This window comes from Sceloporus occidentalis, unplaced genomic scaffold (assembly GCF_023333645.1).
Source record: "Sceloporus occidentalis isolate IW3139 unplaced genomic scaffold, rSceOcc1.0.p SCAF_5, whole genome shotgun sequence".
Taxonomy (NCBI): Eukaryota; Metazoa; Chordata; class Lepidosauria; order Squamata; family Phrynosomatidae; genus Sceloporus; species Sceloporus occidentalis.
This window is the reverse complement of record NW_028316985.1, coordinates 44432949-44456854: the sequence shown is the minus strand read 5'-3', so window position 1 is coordinate 44456854 and position 23906 is coordinate 44432949. Positions and strand designations below refer to the sequence as shown.

Sequence of the window (23906 nt, the reverse complement as noted above, 5' to 3'; positions counted from 1 at the left end):
AAGAGAAAGGAGTGAGATTAACAATGAAATCTGTGGGTACCAAAAAGCATTTGGGTTGGCAGTGTATTTCTGGGCACAGTTCAAAGGGCTGATCATTTTCAAGTCTTAAGTGGCTTGAGACCAGCCATGTTGTGACTTGGCTGCATTCCTATAAAACTACCTGAGGTTTAGGAATGGCCACAGAAGTCCATTTTACATGTGCCTTCATCACCAGTAATATTTATTGTGTTGGTCAGTATGAGCAAGAAGGCCTTTTCTGTGGCTGTCCCATTCTTTCGTATTATCCTGTGTTAGGATAGTCCCTTCATAACTGTTTCTGAATGGCTTTTAATTTAATTTGTTAATGTAGGCTCATCTTTAAAATATAATCCCTGTTTCCAGCTCCAGACAGCAGCCTAGCTGGAGCATTCTAAATCCATTGAACTTTTTGAACAGTTCTCAAATTCAGACCCACATAGAATGTGTTAAAATAAACCAAATGGGATGTGATCAAGGTATGCACCTCCTCCTCCTGTTCACAGCTCTATCTTCTCATATACAGTTTTGTTCCCAATGTCCTCTCTGACAGGTACATTACAGTACAGTACAGTTAAATTAAATTTAATATCTGTTTCTGGATGAAAAATCTAGTGAAATTAGTAGTAAATAATTCCTATTAAATATACAATTCCTGCTCTTTTAGAAGCTACCTGAAGTATAGAATTAAGTTTCTTTGATTTTGTGTGTTCCGTTATGCTGTTGTGAAATTCACAAATTGTACAGAACTCTGAATAGAGAAACATGTCCCACTTTGCATGTAATGGATCAATGAAGCCAACATCTGTTTCCAAGGGGACCTTGGAAAACAAATTGGAGACAAGTTCCAGTAAGAATCCAATGATCTTTATCAGACTGTTTAAACCAATTCCAGCTTTGTGCCTTTGTTAGTGTTATCAGCTGCACCTAGCATTAATTTTATGTCTTTCTTCTGTTTGTGATCTTTCTTCATTTCTAATAAGACTGGCTTGGGGAGTGTCAAATACACATTCTTTAAATGTAGCTTCCTATGTGGATGATTTCAAATGTAATGCTGGTCTTTATTATAATTCCTAATCCATTTGTTTTCAATATGTTGAAATTTTAAAATATCCTATAGTGTGAAGGAATAATGGTTTTCAATCCTTTTTCTTTAAAAGTCTTATGTGCAGTTATTTCATGTCCAAAACAGATTTATCACTGAATGCCGTGGATGATTTTAATGTTATGTTGTTGTGGAATAAGAAAACGCAGAATCTTACATTGCTTACATGGAGTCCAGTTGCCAGATTCTCAGTGTGTTATATTCATATGAAGTAGTGCCTCTTCATTTGTAGAACAAATGCATAAGTGACCATACAGTTGTGTTGTTGTAAACTACAGGGAACATACATGATTACACTTTTAACTCAAGTTTTAAATTTTAACTCATAACTTTAAATTTGCATTATTTTATCATCATCACCACCACCATCATCATCATTTCTGTTTGATAAGGGATTGGGACAAGACAAGACAAGGATTGGAACAATCTGATTTGCTCTCTTTGAGGCCCTTACAATATTAATGAATTTATATACAATCTCAGTTTACTGCTCTAGGTATATATTGCAATATATCTTTTTCTCACACACAGTGTCATCAGATGTGTATTTCTAACTACAGAAATATATTTTATGCATTTGCCCATTTTGAGTGCCAGCATACATTCCTGCAACATTTTTCTAAATGATTTGTTCTTGTGCCTTTGTCCTTTTCTGCTGGAATGAGGAAATGCAGCTGGCAAAAACATTTCAATGGATTATCTTTAGTTAGCTTGCCTGACTCCCATAACTTGAAAGAGGTGGTTACACTACAGAGTTATAAAAGCAGTAATAGCAGTGATGTTAGAGGAAAAGAGTGGAATTCCTGTCTAGCAGAGTTTACCATCTAATAAAAAGACACAAGGAAAACAGCACAGATGAGCGCTTTCCTGGAAACAAAGCAAGTGGTGAGCAGTTGCTATGGTGGCGGTGCTTCGAGGAACATATGGCCTTTTAGGAATCACTGGAGACGTTCCCAGTGTATTCCATTAGAAAATAGCAGCTTCAGCATGTGCTTAGCTTCCTCAACTGCCTGCTTTTTCACCCCTATGTCTTGTTTATAGAAATCCTGTCTTGATTGCAAGCAAGAAGCTTGAAGTAAATGCCGAGAGACAGGCGCAAGAACTTTTTGCCATACAGGCGGAAAACCTCTTAACTAAAACCTCTTAACAAAATCTCCCCCCTCCCGCTCCCTGCTCTGTTCCTGGCAATATTCTTTTAACAGAGAGTTAACCTTGCAGATTTTCCTAATGATACCATTTTTCTTTCCAATCACACAGCCCATTGAAAAAGCACTTATGATTTAAATATGCTGGTCCTTAACCATGCACAAAGTATTCATTGGCCTGTTACAGACTGCCAAAATAAAGCTGCTTCGGGTCTCTTTGGAGGTACGCTGTTTAAATGATGCATGGGTCCTAAGAGTCCGGAAGCTGCATCAAAGCTGCACGCCAGTGCTTAGAAATGTAGTGTGGTTTTGGCGCAACCTCCGGACTCTTAGGACCCATGCATCATTTAAATAGCATACCTCCAAAGAGACCCCAAGCAGCTTTATTTTGGCAGTCTGTAACAGGCCATTGACACTTCTGTGCCAAGCTGTTCCTAGTCATACATAGCTGGATAGTGCAAAACTCCTGCTGCTGATACTTTCATCTCACATCAATTACATGTGCATACATTTAATTTTAATTACTCAGGAAACATGGTAACTGCTAAGCAAGGTCTTCAACTCTGATTTTGTTTTTCCCCTGAAAGAATTCTTCAAGATTGCCTGAGACAAATACTGATGGGGAGCATTTAGTTTTAATCAAACCATGAAAAGGTAACTGTTTTGGACGCAACTACCACCATCTTGCAGGGCCATTGATTTTTGGTAGTGTATCACTGAGGTCAGAATGTCGAAAAGTAGTATGTGTGAGAGCATAACAAAGATGCTATTCTAACAAAAGAGAGAAGAAGAGAGAAATCATATGCCCATTTTACATTTATCTGACAATTGTCTTATTAGGTATTAAAGTCTCTTACCTGTGATAGCAAGTTATTGTTAAATATTAAAGTAGAGACAAGTAGGGCAAGGTGCCCTAATATTTGTGAGCAACATGGATGCAGAACCACTATGGCCAATGTCATCCATTTGGATCCCGAACTCCAGGGTCTGTGTCCAGTACTCTTATTTGCAAGGTGAACTGGGAGGGTTGTACTTTTGCAAGTATGGCCTGCATTATTTGCTTTGTCAATACATGGCAGATTACTGGTATACCTCAGTTAATGAAGCCGATATGTATCTGGGCATTATTTTTTAACATAAAATTCGGTGCCAGAGGCAGAAATAACATGGAAAAAAAATAGGGATAGGTTCCTAAAATGCTAAAAAAAAAGGGCAGTTCAACATGTTCAGCAAATATTTTATTCCAGTTTCACAATATGGACATGTGAAATGAAACAACCAGGTGAGTAAGCCTTGCATAAGTAACAAAACAACAACAGTTTGAACCTTCTGGATACCACTTGAAAATGTCCTGCAAAAGTACAACCCTCCCAGTTATAGTTGAACAGCAGTTCTTATCAGTCGTAGCCACCATAGCCAAATGTGAACTATGTTGGAAGTTCAGCATCATCTGGAAAGCCTCACTCTGTCTACTCCTTGTGTAGGTTAAAAAAAATCAAATTTGCTTGAGTTCCTAGTTTGGATGCATGACTTCAGAGCAGGGAAACCATGATTGCTCCCTATTGCCCACCTCCACAGCTGTCCATTGCTTTTACGTTTGTTGTTGAAAGCGAGAAGAGACTATAATCAGTCTTGCCCCCCAAAAAACACTCTTTAGTTTAACCAATTAACAAAGACAGAGATGGGTTTATGCTGTTTTAAAACCAGGGATCCCATCACAGTAGACAATTAATAGCACTATGATTCCCTTTTATGCACCATGCCAGCATCCTATGAATCTTGAAGTGGTAGTTCATAGGGCATTTAGAATTCTCTGCTAGATTGTTCCAGGGCCTCACCAGACTACAAATCCCAGGATTGCATTGGATGCAGCCATGGTAATCAAAGTGGAATCAAAGAGCAATAATTATGCAGTGTGAAAGAGCCCCAGCTGTCCTTTTCCTTCTAAAGATCAGTTTGTGATATGCATATAGCAATCTATTCTGAGTGGCTCAGACCATCTGCTAAACAGCTTTTGTTATATCTATCATAAAAATATTTTCTAAAAATTATTTTGACAATTTCTAGCTACTTTGGTTACTGCTGCTGTGTTCCTTTGATGGTGGTTGTGGACCTGGTGGAGGCTTTGAAGGAGGCATCACAGTGAGGCCGTTTTGTACAGAGCTGCCTAGTCTCCTATGCCCCATCCTGCATTCTGACCCTACAGTTATACTCAGTATTCAGTGAATGATATTTATCTGCCTTTTTCATGCAGTTTCCAAGGCAACAGAAGTGAATTGTAATTGGAAAAGAAGCTAATACTAATACTAATCTTTGAAATTCTGAGCTTCAAGAGTAAGATATAATTTCAAGTTGAGGGATAGTGAAATTTCAATTAGTTGTTTGAAGAACTTGGAAACCTTACTTTTTTGGACTGCTGATCTTGCGATCCCGCTGGCAGCGTGGCTAGTAGCTGTGCTGGCTTGGTGATTATAAGATTTGTAGCCGAAGAAAGTAACTTTTCCAAGTTCTGGATCTTTTTTCAGTTTTTAGAACACACTTTGAATCTTTTATTTACTTCTGAGCATCTCTCCCCATTTGTCACCAGTGGTGACATATCCAAGCTTGTATTAGGACAGTGGTTCCCAAACATTAGCCCTCTGATTGTTGACTAAACTGGCTGCGGCTTCTGAGAACTAAAGTTCAAAACACCTGGAGGACCAAAGTTTGGGAACCACTGTATTAGGGTAATTTTTTCATTCAGACATTACAGATACACAAACTACTGAGACATTCAGATCAATTCATCAGGCAAATTGTTAATATAAGCAAATGGAGGTGAATAGTAAGGATAGAAGAGAGTGACTAGAAGTTATGTCAATGAGGTCTGTATAGTTGAAGTCTTAAAATTAAATTGGGGGATTATTTGCAGGCATTTAAATTCAGCTCTACAAGGTGATATAATAAAATAATAATAAATTTTATTTATATACCGCTTTTCCAACAGATCAAAGTGGTTTACAAAGATGCATAAACAATGACATAAATAATTACATTAGCAAATATACAACTAAAATTCAACCCCCTACCTTAACTAGTTAAATTAATCAAAATACAATTAAATTAATAATATTAAAGTCTATTAATATATACTCTCAACTCAATATCAAATATCCAAATACAATCACAGCGGCAAAATCTCATTACAATACAATAAAATATAAAATAGTTAACAATTAAGAAAACTATCAAATATTATCAAATACTATCAGACAATACTATCAGATTCTAAAAACCACCTTATACTACTATATCCTCCAGCTGTTGTAATATTAGTTCATGTTGACTTGGAGGCTTCACCAGTGACCCAGCTGTGAGGGGTGCCGCTCCCATCAGTCTCTGCCTCCTCACACCTGCACATGATGTTTCTGGCACTGGGGCTGGAGTGCTCTTGTGTCCTGGCTGGCTTGGAGGCTTCATCGGTGAGTCGGCTTTGAGGGGTGCCACTCTCACTGGTCCCCGCCTCCTCACAGGTGCGCATGGTGGTACTGGCACTGGTCTTCTGGACCGTCTGGGGATGCAGCTAGCAAGCTGGTTTTTAAAGGAGCTGCTCTCACCTGGACCCTCTCCCTCCTCAGTCACCTCTGCTGTTCTGGTGCTGGCACTGGTCTTCTGGGGCTTCTCTGTAATACTTTTGGTGTAATAAACAAACTAATTGGTTTGTATGGTATTTGGAAAGTTAAAATCCAACTGCTGCTCAGAACTATCTGCATCGTTAGACAGAACGCACCACCTTCTCAGTTGGGGATAAAACAGGTTGTGTGTTAACAATGCTAGAGACAATTTTAAATAGTGTTCTAGAGAGCTGACCTTGTTTGAGAAGAATCCCTGTGGGGTTTTTTGTTTGTTTTGTTTTGTTTTGGGTGGGGGGGAGACACTTTTTGGCTGCTGAATAATTTTTGAACATCCTCAATCAGTTCAGACTAGAAATAGCTAGAATCATGCATCAAGTGACCGAAAGCAACCGACCCTGGGCCATTATGAACACAGGTACCTGTTTTAAAATGTTTGATAGTGTAGGAATTTTGGGGCCCTGTTCATTCCTGGTACTTAAGGTGCAGCCTTAAACAGATTTGGTTTGCCTCATAGATATTTCATGGGATATATTTATAAGCCCTCTGTGATTAATCTTGTTAGCATATGGTTTAGGAGCATTGATACTGAGTTCTACTCTAAAGTTCTCTTGTCTTTTGTTATGTGAATTTTCAGTACTGCACTAAAAGTTGTTTCAGTTTTTCCGAATGATTTATCTATGTGTATCTTTTTCTAGATGATGAGATACCTGGAATTTTGCAACACACTTTGAAAAATCTACCAACTGATCAGCAGATTAACAAACTTGCTAGAAGACTTGGACCTGAGTGGGAGTGCATTGCCTTATCTCTGGGCTTGACACAAAATGACATTTATCGTTGCAAAGCAAATCACCTATACAATATTCAGTCACAGATTGTGAGTGCCTTTATTTTGTGGAGGCAGCGTTTTGGGAATAAAGCTACTCTAGAGAGTCTATGTGCTAGTCTGAAGCAAGGAGAAGTTGATTCTTCTATAATCCAACAGATGTTTCAGTGAGACCTTATGATTCTTACTGGAAGAATTTGAAATTAAATCTGGCAGATGCATACATATATATTTTTAAGGTGAAAAATCATACTTGCTTGAGGATGCCTAATTTTCTTCAAATTGCAAATACTTTGTAATTTCCCAAGTATTTAAAATAGCATTACATTAAAAGCTATTAAGTTTAACCATATACTTTATAGCTTTTATTGTAATGATATTTTAAATACCTTTGAGATCTGTGATTTTTTTTATGCAAGCAACCCCCTCATCAATGTAGATTACACCAATTCTGTACATAACTATTACAATCAATTTATGATTTAGTGCCTCTCCTAGTAGTGAGTCTCTTTGTACTTAGCTAAGGTAGTCTTCCTGTAGCACACATTCTGTCCACCACCAGGGCCTTACTCGAAGCCATACTAACCTGGTAGAATCTGCTAGAGATTATGCTTCTGTATCTTCTTTGAGAAGCCAGGGTCACCTCTTGATGAGGTCTTGATGAGATGGTAGAGTACTATTTTATTGAGTGTAATGATGCAACATTAAATTAGATCCATGCGACCACAAGGGTAGTTCAGTCTGCCCAAAGAGTTTACAACTTTAAAATAACTGCTTGATCAGACCAAAAATTCATGTGTTCCAAGATACTGGTCAACCAGTTGTTTCCAAGAAGGCCACAAGCAGAATATAGAGGCAGGGGTTTCTTCCCCACAGCTCTTGCTGTTTGAATACCAGTTCCTTGGTAACTGCCTGATAACCAAACCACACTGTCTTCACAACTGACAGATTGCAAAGCTTGTATCCAAGATAAAGACGGATGTGTGTTCCATGAAGTTGTCTTATCTCCGTTTACATAAGATTTGTATTACAACATGAGCTCTAATGCCACATCATGAGAAACAGTTGATCTTCCCTAACATTTTTAGAGCTGCATAGGAGCCTGCTGTATGACAGTGCAGGCTGGGGAATGAGAATCAGGAACCTCACTGAATATGTGTATTTCTTTGGCAGTGCCCAAAACCTCTCTCTGGTTCTTGGTTTTAGTTGTTCTTAATAGTAGATGAGCTAGTAAGGCAGTGCTGCAACTAGAATGGGGCTCTAGCTACTGAGTGGCCCACAGTACTCAAGGATTTTAACTTTCAATCCTAGCATGGCTTTTACTTTAGGAAGATGCAAAAAGAAGCTGTTGGAATCAGCATGGCATGGTCCTAACCTGTGTGTATGGGGGGAGAATTTGTGGCACTCCAGTTATTTTTGTATAACAACTCCTGACTGATGTTGAAGAAATATGAAAGCTGTATTCCAACAATATCTGGAAAACTACACATTTCCTAACTTTGTCTTAACCAGTCAGTGAGTCATGCTGCCTCTTGCCTCAGCCATATCTTAGCTGATGACTCATGTGTCCCTGTCCATATGAGCTTCCAATCAGTTGACGCGCAGCTTTCCTATCCATCAAAAAGGAGGTTCTATTCCTGTCCATTGCATTAAGTTAACATGGATATTAGTTTCCGATTTCTACTTTTTAACTGAAAAGGTTATTTTTTGTTAGAACAGCATATATATATTTAAGGATCTCTCTGTGTTTGGGTATTTGTGAACTTCAGAAATTCCTCACAAATGAAAGAGCAGTAACATTTATGGGTGCCAAACATTGCATCTGTATTACTGTAGGAGGCTGGGCAGCTGTCTTCATTTAATGTTGATTTAAGAGCATATGTATTGTTATTTGGAGAGCTGCAATCCCTAAAAACACACTCATATACATTTTGGGTATTAAAACCAATATGTACTAAACACTGAAAAATAAACTAAATTTTGATATATAAGTTCTTGCCATATTTCTTTGCTATTATTTGATATATAGTTTTAGTTTGGATTATTCTGCACTGTACTGTAGTTGTTACCATCTTAGTACTGCACTCTTTAAAGAGGAAGAATATAGTATGTGGCTTCTCATGCAACTCAATCATTGGTACAGTTAGTACAATTGGACATGCCCAGGTTCATTGAAATCAGTAGATTTAAGTGTGCCTAATTTTACATAGGATTGAACAAAGGCATAGCTCATATCGAAACCAGCATTGCCTGGAATGGGATGTGTTTGTGTTGGACCAGTAATTAAGCGTACTCTTTAAACCGATGAGTTGATGTAGCAAAGTGAATAAGAAATGTGATATCTCAGGTCACTTTTAATCACAGCAAAATCACATAATGGTCTGAATAAGCAGCTGACTCTCAGTATGATCTATTATCTGTAATATGAATATTCCTGGGCTTAGCATGGAACCGTAAAAAAACAGATACAGTGCGCCTGCATCATACGCAGATGCACCATACACGGCTTTCAGCATACGGCGAAAGCTGTCAGGTAGCCCGCGGGAGCACGCAGAGCACAAGGGGCAGTGTGTCCCATTAAGAGTAATGGGGTGTGTGCCTGTGGCATGCGCGCGCCGCCGCACCGCCATGCACCACGCCATGCACGAGCCCCATTATTTTCAATGGGGCCCGAGCATACACTTTTTTTATGCGGCGGGGGGTCCAGAATGGATCCTCCGCATAAAAAAAGGGTGCACTGTAATACTGAACCCTATTGAAATGAATTTTTTCCAGCCCATCTTCTGGTGGACGCATACCATAGATCCAAAACACACGGCAGAAATAATCCAGTGTTGGCTCAGTGTTGGGAATTCTAGGAATTGTAGTTTATTTGAGCACCAGAGCTCTCTAACAGTGAAGGCTAAATGTCTCACAAAACCATAGTTCCCAGAATTCCCTAGCATTGAGCCAGGGCAGTTAAAGTGGTCTCAAACTGGATTATTTTTCCAGTGTGTTTTGGACCATAGATTACTTAGAAAATTCCAAGAGAGGACATATTTTTTTCAGACATGAATAAGTAAAACTGCAGGTAGCACTCCCACAGATACAGGTCATACTGTCACATAACTTTTCTTTCTTCTAAATAAAGAATATATGTGCAGTATTTATATAAAGATTGTTTTAAACATTCTAATCGATTGGGGGGTATTTTAAATCCTTGGCAAAATTATTAGGAAAAGTAGAAACCAATACAAACTTTGAATGTTTACACACGGAATTAAAAGACCACATTCAGCAAAACTCAAATGTACATGAGTTTTGGATAGAAACAATTCATGATTCTGTGCAAATCCGTTTTAATCTGGCATGAAAATGGAGAACAGAAGCTATCACAAAAATACTGGCTGTAGGCTTGTGGGAAAGCGGCAGACCGGAGCAAATATTAAAAAATCTTGGGCTATATCTGCCATGACAATCTAATAACATTGAATTTTGGTGAAACTGCTGCCTAAATACTGGTTATGGAACACAGATCTGTTTACAACTCTCTTGTGACAATTAAAAAATATTATTTTAGATGAAAACAACCAGTTTCCTATGCAATAATCTGTGTAACTAGCAACAGTTGCTAAAGCACTCTTTCATGCTTGAAGGTTAATTAAATATGAGGAGAGTCAGTTTTCATATACATGAGACTGCTTGTAACCATGCTTTTCAAAAACTAAAGACCAAAGCTCTAAAGAAAGAATATGGTGATGATGATGATCATTGCAGATGAATTCCCCAGGTGCTGTACAAAAAATTAAAAAATAAAGTTAGACCTTAGCTTCAGGTTTACATAAAATGAATGACATAATAATTTTGTTTTTCCTTCTATTGACTCAGCCTCACCAGATGGATAATGTGGAGTGAATTATTAGAATAAGGCATCTTAATAACTAACATCTTCATACTTGACTTTGCTGTCAGCTTTTAAATATGGTGTTGAATTTGTGTTGAACAATATTTTACACAGAGTAATTATAATTGTATTCTTCAGTGAACATATTAATCTTTCTGTATTTTAGCATTATGCTGTGGGCTACTAGACAGCAACTTTTTCTGTCTTGTGCCGACTTAGGAGTCTCTGACCATGTTTGGCTTGTAGTGAAGTGGGCTGTAGGGTCATGAAAGTGTATGACATGATCTTTTTTTTTTTTTTTTGGGGGGGGGGGGGGGTTCAAGCTATGTAGCCATGTTCTAGAAGAGTTTATTCCTGATGTTTTGCCAGTATCTGTTACTGGCATCTTCAGAGAATGCTAGCCAGAGATGCTGGTGAAACATCAGGAATAAACTCTTCTAGAACATGGCCACACATAACCCAAAATACCCACAAAAAACTATGGATGCCGGCCATGAAAGCCTTTGACTTCACAGTATGCCATAATGATTTCATGAGTTGAAGGTGCCACAGAATTTTGTTGTTTTTGGAATTCTGGGCCAAGGGGGAGTGTTTTGTAGGCATGCACAACAAAACAGCCATTTCTTTATTCTTCTTCTTTTTTGCACATAATCTTTGTTTATTTTCATTTACATGATTTATTACATAAAGCTTATATATAAATTATCCACTTATTTATTATCTTCATGTCTTCATATCTTCTTATTTTCATTCTTCATTCTTGTCTTCTTGGCTTCCTAATTATTCATTTTTCCATATAAAGTTTATCCTTCTCAAATAAAACTACATAAATAATACAGTTGTTAATATGACTTTACATACATATCTTTCTTAATTCAGAATTATTTTCTTACTTTTTCCTTATTCTTCTTTTGCTTCATCTTCTTTTCCTTATATCTGCTCCCTTTATGGCTCTTATTTTCATTTATATATTGTTAATCCTCAAATATCTTTCAGATATTTTAGAACAGGTACCCATTCTTTCTCCCAGTTATCTAAGGTTTTTTTCTTTTTCCAAATCGTTATTTTGTCAATTTCTTTTAATTCTAATATTTTTCCAATCCATTCCTCTATTTTAGGTATCTTTTCTGATTTCCAGTATTTAGCTGATTCGTGTTGCTGTTATTAGGTACAGCACCATTCTCCAATGTCTCTTTTCTATATCTGCTTGCAAATCATGTATCATATTAAGGAGGTAGAATTCAGGGGTGCTTGGGAATTTTGTGTTCAAGATCTGTTCTATTGCTTTGTGTATTTCTACCCAGTATCTTTTTATTTCTGGGCCTGACCATCAAACATGGTGATATGACCCAATTTTTATATGGCATTTCCAGCAATTTTTGTCTTGTAAATTATAAATTTTTGCTAACCTTAAGGGTGTATAATACCATCTGTATTATTTGGATGGAAGACCACCATCCACTGCAAAACAGCCATTTCACTGAAGGAGAACTGGTGTCTTCCACTAAAACACCATCTCTCCTTCCAGAAAGGGCACAACCCAAAACATACATATTATCAAAACAACACACCAATGGCACAACCAACACACAAAATACCACTTCTACAGAACAACGGGTAAAATATCCTGTTTGTTTCCTGCTGTCTCTTCTTTGGAAGACATCCAAAGGCAATTGGTTCCACTGCTGAACTGCTCTTACTGCCAGAATGTTCAATCAAAATCTATCCTCTTCTAACTTAAAACCATTAGACCTGGTCCTACTGTCTGAGGCAATAGAGAACAGGCCTGCCTCCACCCCTGTATAACAGCCTTTGAGGTATTTAAAAAGGGCAATCATCACCTCTCAGTTGTCTTTGCACCAAGCTGAACTTGCCCCATGACCCTCTCTCATATATTTTGTTCTCCATACTTCTTATCATCATCATCCTTATAGACCTTCTATAAAACTTTTCCAACTTGTCTATATCTTTCTTAAAATGAGGAGCCCCAAACTGAACACTCTGCTCCAGATGACTCCACCAGAATGCATTTTAGATTGCTCCTCTATCTCTGATTTCCCTAAAATAGGATTAATATTGAAGAAAAGCATCTCAGATTTGAGGGGGAAAAAACCCTTCTTCCTTTAGTTCTTGTGTGTAGATTTGTTTGCTTTTGAGATTTGCATATATCTTACATTTGTAACGTAGAGGTCCAAAATTGGAAGAGATTTACTGTCTACATACTTTGCTAGTGTTTTGTGCCTGTACAGTCATGTCCTATCTACATTAACAATATTTCACATACCTTTGTGTGCCTTCAAGTTGCTTGTCAACATATGGTGGCCTCTTGAATTTCACAGGGTTTTCATAGGCAGACTACTCAGAGGAAGTTTTGCCAGTTCCTTCCTCTGAAATATAGCTTACAGCACCTGGTACTGAATGGTGGTCTCCCATCCAAATATAGTACCAACCAGAGCTGATCCTGCTTAGCTTCCAAGATCCATCTGCATCTGGTGTCTTTAGGTTATTTATGTCCCTGCTCCATATACATATTTATTCCAAAATAAGTTCAAATAAGTTCACTTATCTAGGCACTTCTATGTTTCAGGATACAAACTTCGAAAAAGTTAACAAACTTTTTCTAAGTTTGTATCCTGAAACATAGAAGTGCCTAGATAAGTTCAAATAAGTTCACTTATTTTGGAATAAATATGTATATTTATTCAATTAACAAATTGATCTTACATTTTTATATGATGAAGAGCCACATCCTAGCTGGCTAATGAAAGGATTAATTAGGTAAAAGGAAAAGCTTCATTCTTGAGTCACCATCTTGTTTGTTGAGAAACAAAAGGGTAGCAAAGCATGGCTGAAGGAGAAGAGAAGAAGTGGAGACTGAGAAGGGGGATCTTTGAATGACCGATGACCCTAGGAACTTTCCTGGGTTATATGGTCTAGTTACTTGGATACACAAAGGTATTTCTGACTATGCATTCCAATGGCTAGGAACAGCAAATGGAGACACTTTAGATGAGAAAAACAGAAAGGTTTCAAATGCAGGAAATTCTGCCCTATCTAAACATCAGTTGCTCTAAAAGCAAAGGTGAGAGAGAATGATGGATTTTCCCACCAGTACCAACTTCTAACACTATCAAAGAAAGAAAGAAAGAAAGAAATATGATTAATGTAGCATGACATGTTTTTGAGAAGCCCAGGCTGGCTCTTATTAAGTGCTCACAGATTGACTGGTTAATGACCAGCTCTAGAGCCTTTCCTGGTATCAGTGTCTAGCTGACAGACTGTAGTTGCCCAGGTCAACCTTTTCCCTCTTTTTAGAAATGGGGACATTTGCCTGCTTCCAAATATATTCCAAACATTTTCAAAGACTATAGACAGAGGCTCTGATGTTAGATCTACAGCTTCCTTTAGTACCCTTGTACTATACAGTTCATCTGGACCTGGAGACAATTTCACATGAAGTTTCTATGTGTTTGTGAACCATCTCTTTACCTATTCTGAGTTGCAACTCCCTCACTGCTTCATTTTCACCAAGCTGAGCAGTTTTTTTGTTTGGGAAGAGAACAAAGGCAAAGTTCTCACTGAGCAATTCCACTTTTTGTTGAACTGTTTTCCTCTCCATCACCTCTTAGCATTTGCCACCATCATATTGCAAACTTTACTCCCTTGAAGCAGCAGATACTGGACACCTTAACTCTCACGGTTTTGGTCCCAAATATTTCTGACTGATAATGGAATTTCTCATATTGGTCAACAGTAGGAACATTGCCCTTTTCTTCCTAATAAATAATAATATCAATCATGTATGCAATATTTTTTATTTTTATTGTAATATGTAATAACTAAATGTAATGGTAAAATGGAAAGCAGTATGATAAGAGGAAACCCACATTAGAGATGAATTGGTTTAATAACTGTTATCTTCTGGCCTGGAGGGAGTGAAAGGACGGGCCCAACGCCATTGGGCCTGGCCTCCATTAAGAAGCAGAGCCCTCCCTCCAGTCCATCTGCCTTGGTCCAGGCCCCAGAAGGAGCGAAGAACTGCTGGACCTGATCCCCTTCCCCACCACCATTCCTTTCTCCTTTTGTGTTGTGTCTTTTTTAGATTGTAAGCCTGAGGGCAGGGAACTGTCTAATTAAAATAATAATTGTAAGCCGGTTTGATAGCCATTAGGGCTGAAGGGCGGGGTATAAATACTGTAAATAAATAATAAATAAAATAAATGAAGGAAGGAAGGAAGTCAGGGCACTGAGTCTGCAAGGCCTGAGCAGAGCTATTGATAACCAAGGGCTATAAGTGACCTCTTGTTCAAATAACAATGATTATTAATGGTGTGTGGCTTTAAGGTTATTCTCATAGGTTAAAAAAATTATTTCCTGCATTCTTCCCCTCCCTCCATTTATTTCTAACCTTACACATTCCTTTTCACTGAGTAAGCAGTAAAGAACTAGAGTTTCAAAACCTCAAAACAGGTATGCAGTGAGTAAATAGATTCTTTATCCTCCTTTCAGTCATATTTTCTTATGATAATATAAGCTTAAACACAAAGTTAGTATTATTATAAGTGTCATGAAGTGTTTCATTTTCAGTATAAATGTAATACACTGTAACTCCTTCACTAACTTTCCTATCTCTGCCTACCTGACATAGAATCTAAAGGCAAACCTAAAGGGGTAATTTCTGCCTTGACAAAACAGAGTTCTCTGGGAATCTATTGTAGAGTAAAGCTCTTCCCCTTCCAAGCAAACATTCAGTCATTTTCAAAGCCTTCAGTACATTTGTGTGTGTATAGAATCTCACAACAAAATATCTTCTTTGTATCATTTCCAAGAAAAGAATTTGTACACTGTGTTCATACGCTTCTCCTTTGATAATAAAATTTTCTATGAATGGATCAACAGGCTGGCAGCATACATTTACAGAATGGGCAGTATAATTTCAACCTGTTCTTTCCAGAATTTAGTTGAAGTCTCTTAAGACTAATTCTGACACCATCCTTGGGTCTGTGTGTGTCTGTGTTATACATATTATCCCTTACTGGCATGAGTAGGTATATAGTCAGGAAATACCCTTCAACATTTCACAGATGAAAACCAGGGCACCTGTAACCAAACAACATTAGAATGTGATCAAGAGGCCAAAAGTTATAAATGACAAAGAAGAGACAAGCAAAGGAAAGCTGCAGCAGTTTACTTTTGCCTGAGCCTACTGGGAAAGGAAACATACTGATTCCTGCTCTCTTCTCTTGCTGAATTAACTGAATGTTTACTACTTTTGCACTTTGAACATAGTTTGCAGCAACTGAAGCTGAGGACAAAGGGGGCAAGCGGGAGGAGGAGACAGAAAGTGGGTAATAATCTCACTTTCTAATTAGCTTTTCTTTAAGAGGAGGCCTCAAAACATGTTACAAATTCCTTGAGTCCCACAAACTCATTGGTGACTGTCTTGGAACAGGACAGGACAGGAAGCAAAATAATTGCAAAATGCAGCTATTTCTTCAAGTGTTAGCAAGAATGTCATTAAATCAAAGAAGAATTTTAAATTTACATTCTTCATGAGAGCTACTGCACTATTGCTATTTATAATAATAATAATAATAATATGTTTTATTTATAGACTGCTATTCCGCGATGATCATAGCGGTGTACAGTAAAATCTTAATACAAAACAAAATACAGTTAAAGGAGGGAGAAGTCTCGTCCTTCAGGCAGTCCAAGATGTTGCTGGGTCTGCCTGATGGCTCCCTCTGAGGCCAAGATGACAGTTGAGGAGGGAGGGGCCTCTTCCTTCAGGCAGTCCATGATGTTGCTGGGTCTGCCTGATGGCTCCCTCTGAGGCCGAGATGACAGTTGAGGAGGGAGGGGCCTCTTCCTTCAGGCAGTCCCCGATGTTGCTGGGTCTGCCTGATGGCTCCCTCTGAGGCCGAGATGACAGTTGAGGAGGGAGGGGCCTCTTCCTTCAGGCAGTCCCTGATGTTGCTGGGTCTGCCTGATGGCTCCCTCTGAGGCCGAGATGACAGTTGAGGAGGGAGGGGCCTCTTCCTTCAGGCAGTCCCCGATGTTGCTGGGTCTGCCTGATGGCTCCCTCTGAGGCCGAGATGACAGTTGAGGAGGGAGGGGCCTCTTCCTTCAGGCAGTCCCCGATGTTGCTGGGTCTGCCTGATGGCTCCCTCTGAGGCCGAGATGACAGTTGAGGAGGGAGGGGCCTCTTCCTTCAGGCAGTCCCCGATGTTGCTGGGTCTGCCTGATGGCTCCCTCTGAGGCCGAGATGACAGTTGAGGAGGGAGGGGCCTCTTCCTTCAGGCAGTCCAAGATGTTGCTGGTCTGCCTGATGGCTCCCTCTGAGGCCGAGATGACAGTTGAGGAGGGAGGGGCCTCTTCCTTCAGACAGTCCCTGATGTTGCTGGGTCTGCCTGATGCCTCCCTCTGAGGCCGAGATGACAGTTGAGGAGGGAGGGGCCTCTTCCTTCAGACAGTCCCTGATGTTGCTGGGTCTGCCTGATGGCTCCCTCTGAGGCCGAGATGACAGTTGAGGAGGGAGGGGCCTCTTCCTTCAGACAGTCCCTGATGTTGCTGGGTCTGCCTGATCTCTCCCTCTGAGGCCAAGATGACAGTTGAGGAGGGAGGAGCCTCTTCCTTCAGACAGTCCCTGATGTTGCTGGGTCTGCCTGATGGCTCCCTCTGAGGCCGAGATGACAGTTGAGGAGGGAGGGGCCTCTTCCTTCAGGCAGTCCTTGATGTTGCTGGGTCTGCCTGATGACTCCCTCTGAGGCCGAGATGACAGTTGAGGAGGGAGGGGCCTCTTCCTTCAGGCAGTCCCTGATGTTGCTGGGTCTGCCTGATGACTCCCTCTGAGGCCGAGATGACAGTTGAGGAGGGAGGGGCCTCTTCCTTCAGGCAGTCCCTGATGTTGCTGGGTCTGCCTGATGGCTCCCTCTGAGGCCGAGATGACAGTTGAGGAGGGAGGGGCCTCTTCCTTCAGACAGTCCCCGATGTTGCTGGGTCTGCCTGATGCCTCCCTCTGAGGCCGAGATGACAGTTGAGGAGGGAGGGGCCTCTTCCTTCAGACAGTCCCCGATGTTGCTGGGTCTGCCTGATGGCTCCCTCTGAGGCCGAGATGACAGTTGAGGAGGGAGGGGCCTCTTCCTTCAGACAGTCCCCGATGTTGCTGGGTCTGCCTGATGGCTCCCTCTGAGGCCGAGATGACAGTTGAGGAGGGAGGGGCCTCTTCCTTCAGACAGTCCCCGATGTTGCTGGGTCTGCCTGATGGCTCCCTCTGAGGCCGAGATGACAGTTGAGGAGGGAGGGGCCTCTTCCTTCAGACAGTCCCCGATGTTGCTGGGTCTGCCTGATGGCTCCCTCTCATAGTGGAAACACAGCATGTTATTTACTATTTATTTATAACATTAGTCACTATGGCATGTTTACCTGTAACAACATTAGCTCAGGTGCTTATGATCTGTAATATGTGCTACTGTTCACTTAATTTAAGTGTCAATTCAAATCCTTTGACTATTTATACTACTGATATTTAAACTGATGTGTAGCCCAAACACCCTGGGATTATTTGTCTGCCAGGTGCCTGAAACTCCGTAAGAAGCACATTCTCTCAAAATTCTCTTTCCATACAATTATTAACAGCTTTCACTCTCAATTTGTCACAACAGGGCTAATTTGAATGTATTTTCAGCTGGCCGCAGTTCTTATTTGGATGCCAATGATGGCACAATGTCCTCCTGGAGGCAATAGACTAATGTAGGAGGGAGTTCAAGGAATACTCAGCGATGGTTTATATTCCTCTGAAATATAGTCCACACAGGGTGACCAGATATCATAACTGCAATGGAAGACAAGTCACTGCAAAATGTAGAACCTTAAATGAAAATGTAGGACATTACACAATAAAAGCTAAAAACACTAATATAAATATAAATTCATTTCATATGGTTTATTTACAGCTATATTACATATATTGTATTTTATTCTCTTTGTTGTTAATGTTAACTCACAGCAACCCTGTTCTTCACTGTTCTTCTGAGATCCTGCAAATTCATATTTGTGACCTCCTTAATAGAGTCCATCCATCTAGCATGCAGTCTTCCTCTTTTTTTTTACATCGCTCCATCTTTTCTAGCCTTATCGTCTTTTCCAGTGAGTCGTGCCTTCTGATGATGTGGCCCAAGTACAATAGTCTCAGCTTAATCATCTTGGTTTCCAGGGAGATATCTGGCTTGATCTGTTCTAGAACACATTTGTTTATCTTTTTGGCTGTATCCTCAACATTCTTCTCCAGCAACACAGCTCAAATAAGTTTATATTCTTCTTATCTGCTTTCTTCACTAACCAGCTTTCATATCCATACATGGTGATGGGAGATGCAGTGGCTTGTACAGTTCTAACTTTCATGTTCCCACAACTTGACAACCTTGTCAACAGAACTATTTTACTATTTCAATTTTCTCATTGTTTAGGTTGAATTTGTGTAGATCCTCCATGGTCGTTATTTTTCTTTTCTTTATGTTTAGCAGTAATCCTGCCTTTCCACTTTCTTCCTTGATCTTCCTTAGTAGTTGTTCCAGGTCTGTGATGTTTTCTGATAGTACTATGATATCATTTGTATATCTTAGATTGTTGACATTCCTTTCTCCTATCTTACTCCTCCTTCTTCTGTGTCCAAGCCTGCTCTTCATTTGAAATTTTCTGCTTACAGCTTTGCCTGACCCTTTTGCCAATTGGGAACCATTCTGTTTCTCCACATTCTGTTTTGACAGTAGCCTCTTGTCCTAAGTACAAATTTCTCATCATGACTGTGAGATGTGGTGGCACTCCCATGTAGTTAAGAACATTCCATAGTTTTTCATGATCTAGTCAAAGGCTTTATATAGTCTTTAAAACACATGCTGATTTTCATTCAGAATTCCTTGGTGTGCTCCGTTACCTATTTTATGTTTGCAATGTAGTCTATAGTGCCTCTTCCTTTGCTGAACCCCACTTGGACCTCTAGGATTTCTCTCTCCATTTATGGTTGCAATCTGTGTTGCAGAAATTTGAGCGTAATTTTGCTTGTGTGAGAAATTAATGCTACGGTCCTATATTACTATGGTCTTTTGTCATGGACTCAAATATATTTTTTCTGATGAACTTATTTTTGTTAAAATTACCCCTCCCCAGCCATGTTTTTCTCTTTGGTGGGGGAATGAGGGTGTTAAAAAAATGATCAGCACCAGGTGTCAAACATGCTCAAAATGGAAAACATTTTGAAGTTCCTCCCAGACAGAAGGTTGAAGTGTAGGATATGTCCAGGGAAAGGCAGACATCTAGTCACTCTGATCCTACAGCACCTGGTATTATTTGGCAGTCATCCTTCCATGTACTAACCAGGACTGATCCTGCTTAGCTTCCAATATCAGATGGGATCTGGTGCCTTGATATATTTAGGCTCAGGGTAAGTACTATGCTTTTCCTAATGACACAGCTAGCCTTGTTCCTCTTGTCTCTTAACCACTTACCAATGAACAACTCTAATTTGTTTGACCATTTAAATGTACAAGAAGTGCTGCAGTGGCACTATATATCAGGGGCATTCTGGGATATTAAAGCAACGACTTCCTGGCATTGAGCATTGATAGGAGAGCCAGTCTAGGTGTTTGCAATGTGCTTTGCTGGGACAGCTTCTTGAAGATTCTGCAACAGTGATGCCAGGACATATAATTCTCATATGACACAGGAACTGTCCCATGGGGATGGAAATAGAAATGTTTTCATTCCAGTGCAGAACCCAAGTCATGTGCAACTGGACACTGAAATAACTTAAATGGGATGTCTCCTAAATTAATACGTCTCTTTAATTTCCTCAAGATTGTTTTGATAATTTACTCAGAAAATGTCATTGCACATAATGAGGAAGCAACTGTGCTGGCAATATCAGGCATTTGTTCCATCTTGTTTTTATTCTTAGAACATCAGGGCACAGTGTGAATATTTTGGCGCAGTGTGTGCGTCAGTGTTTGTTTCTTTGGGCACTGCATGGAATGAACATTGGAATCTCAGCTACCAGCTGCATAAATTAAAGAGAGAAGCTGATAAAAGCCTAAATAAGGCTATTTCTAAACCAATTAAAGATTCAAGTTGCTGCACTATGGGGCACAAGAATATTGGCAGATAAATATTACCTGATGCTAAGATAATAGAAACAGAAGTGTAGGAGGGGTGAAAATGGTTAAGGACTTATTAATACCTTATGGCACAAAATGCAGCAGCTACTGGAAATGTTTACAAGACAACATCTTGTTTTTTTAATTAACACACTGCAGAATAGCTTAGGAGTAGCCTCTGCATTACCAATATTTATACTGTTCATTGTATATTCCAGGGGTAGGCAACCTTTTTGAGCCGAGGGCCGGGTTGCTGTCCCCCAGACAACGGGTGGTGGTGGGGGGATAAATAATTAAATAATATAGAACAACATTTTCAAATGTAGGACACATTTTTTTAAAAATGGAGGACATGCGAAAAAATTTGATCATTTTTAAAAAATGTTAATATAAATGCATGTTTCTTAGGCATGATCAAAATGGAGGACATTTGGGCATTATTCCTAGACAGATGACAGAAAGGTTCACATGGCTATGCATATTGAACATGTCAAGGTGGTCTCACAAGAAGTGATTTGCCCTCGGGTTCAACTGTACTTCTCAGAAGTGTGTACTTGGTCAAGGGACTGTGGTTTTTCTTCACTGCGCATGAGTTTGTAAAAATCACATCAGTTTACATTGGCTGTGCCTCAGAGGCTTGCTGCTATCACTATCATCAACATCACTATAATTGTCCAAGAAATGCAGATTGTTAGCATTCAAAGCACCATAAATACACAGAAAATGCACTTGCATATATTTAATAATAAAAAAATGAAAAAAAAAAAAACAAGGCAGGAGTGTATATATTTAATAATAAAATTAATGTAATAAAATAAAAAGCAATAATAAAAATTAATGAAATAAAATAAAAAGCAATAATAAAAATAATGAAATAAAAAACAATAATGAAAAATAATGAAGTAAAATAAAAAAGCAATAATAAAAATAATGAAATAAAATAAAAAAGCAATAATAAAAATAATGGAGTAAAATAAAAAAGCAATAATAAAAATTAATGAAATAAAATAAAAAAGCAATAATAAAAATTAATGAAATAAAATAAAAAAGCAATAATAAAAATTAATGAAATAAAAAAAACCAAAAATAAGTATTTTATATTTTTAAAAATTAATAAAAAAAAACTCCAAGGCAGACCTGAAATGACTCACCTTTCCACCACCACCACCACCTCCTCCTCCTCCTCCTCTGCGCAAAGGCTCCTTGGGAAGCCCTGCGCGCGGGTGTGGAAGTGGAGCCTGTGCGCGTGTGCATGCAAGGAAAGAGGAGCCCATCCCTTTTGGCCAGCTGGCCAATGGCTGGCTGGCTGCGCGGGCAGGAAAGCCCTGCTGTGGGCAGCGGTGGCGGCGGCAGCACTGGGGAGTAGGAGGAAGGCAGCGCTGCTCAAGAGGAGGAGGGCAATGCTGGGGAGGAGGAGGGCAGCGCTTCCCAGGAGGAGGAGGGCAGCGCTGGGGAGGAGGAGGAGGGCAGCGCTGCCCAGGAGGAGGAGGTGGGTTGGCGGCCAACCGCCCGCATTAGCCTAAGCGGCGACGGCCTTGGCAGTGGCGGTGGCAGCAGGACCGGGCTGGGGCCAGTCCTGCCACCTCACTGGGCCGGATCCGGCCCGCGGGCTGGGGGTTGCCGACCCCTGGTATATTCAGATACATTCCCGATGACTCTGAAAAACAACTGTTTGTTTCACAAGTCACCATCACAGATTGTTGTGATTTATGTATCCAGTCATAGTAACACAGGCAACGCCAACAGTATTAACTCCTATTGATAATTTTTATTGTTCTTTTTATTATGCACCCAGCCCATAATGACAACCACCCCCAAAAGTTTTCATATGACTACAAATAAAGGTTGAGGATGCAAGGAACTTACAGTCAGAATTTTAGTGGTTAAAAAACCAACAAAGATAGGAAATGTAAAGCTATGATATGAGCAAAACAAGCATGAGTATTTATACTTTCTATCGTTTAGTAATATGAACTAAGGAGGAGGAATACAAGAGATTTGAAGGAAGAAAGAGAAACAGCACCAGGAGTGTGTTCTGGATGGTATTACAAACATAGAGATATTTCACACAAGGGAAAACAGGTTGTCAATAAAAAGTACCAGGAATCTTTGGCAGAGCTGGGAAAGTTGGTTGTTGGACTTCAACTCTCAGAATCTCCATAGCCATGTTGACCAGTGATTCTGGGAGTTGTACTTCAACAAAGCAACTTTCAGTCTCTTACCTTTGACCAGTTCATGGATTTGAAGGGCTAAGATGACTGTGTCACAACAGAGTTGGACAAAACCAGGGAGACAGTGGAAAGTAAGTATAGTTTTGTGCTGGATGCAAAGGGTTAAAGGGAGCCAGTAGAGAGATTTTTCCAAAGGAGCATCATGTAATCTAAGTGGCAAACTATTTTCATGGTAGACGTCTGACACGGTTCTGAAAGGCACGCTGATGGCTAGATCAAATGTCTTCTTGCAGAAATATACTGCTTCCTGGCATCTCCTATATTTTCCCATATTTCTCAAAGATTGGAATCAGCACCTCTGAAATAATGTCTGTGAACTCCATCAGCATTCTGGAATGCAGATCATCACGTTTTGGAGGCTTAAAATCATTTAAATTAGTGAAGTGTTTTCTTAGTCTGCTTACCTATGCAGGACTACAAGTTATTTCGTATATAATTTGCTCTGTTTTCCCCAAGTTAAATACACACATCTCATTCTGGGACTTAGCCTTCAGAATTCTCCATCCCCCTTACACTATCTCCTCCTTCAGATTTTCTAGTCATTACCCAATTACTGTAAGAAATTTAAATAAGAGTCTACTTTAAGCAAGTTAAATAAGAATAAAATCATTCTCTGAAGATGCCAGCCACAGATGCAGGCGAAATATCAGAAATAAACTCTTCTAGAACATGGCCACATAGCCTGAAAAACCCACAAAAAACTAAAATTATTTAATAAGTCATCTAGAGATATAAAATAGAAACAAACCATGTAAAATCATGTAAAATTTACCATATACATTATGCCCTTGGTATTTGCTGGTGTTTGGTTCCAGGATCCCCACCACCACCACCACCACCACGGATACCAAAATCCATGAAAGAGGTACTGTACTATTAATTATATCAAATTTAACTGTATTGAACTGCATTACATTTAAAAGGAAAGAAAAATAA

The 23906-nt window shown here is 39.5% G+C and overlaps 1 protein-coding gene across 3 annotated transcripts in view; it reads left to right on the top strand.

Annotated features, from left to right (window-relative positions):
* CRADD (CARD and death domain containing adaptor protein) overlaps positions 1–23906 on the top strand; it is a 99865-nt gene that overhangs the window by 54312 nt on the left and 21647 nt on the right. For 2 of the 3 annotated variants that reach the window (XM_089523965.1, XM_089523964.1), the window contains exon 3: positions 6575–6756. In XM_089523965.1, the coding sequence (XP_089380091.1) occupies positions 6575–6756 (182 nt within the window). Of the gene's footprint in view, positions 1–6574; positions 8674–23906 lie in introns of those variants that run through there. The other variant, XM_089523966.1, reaches the window with a different exon arrangement.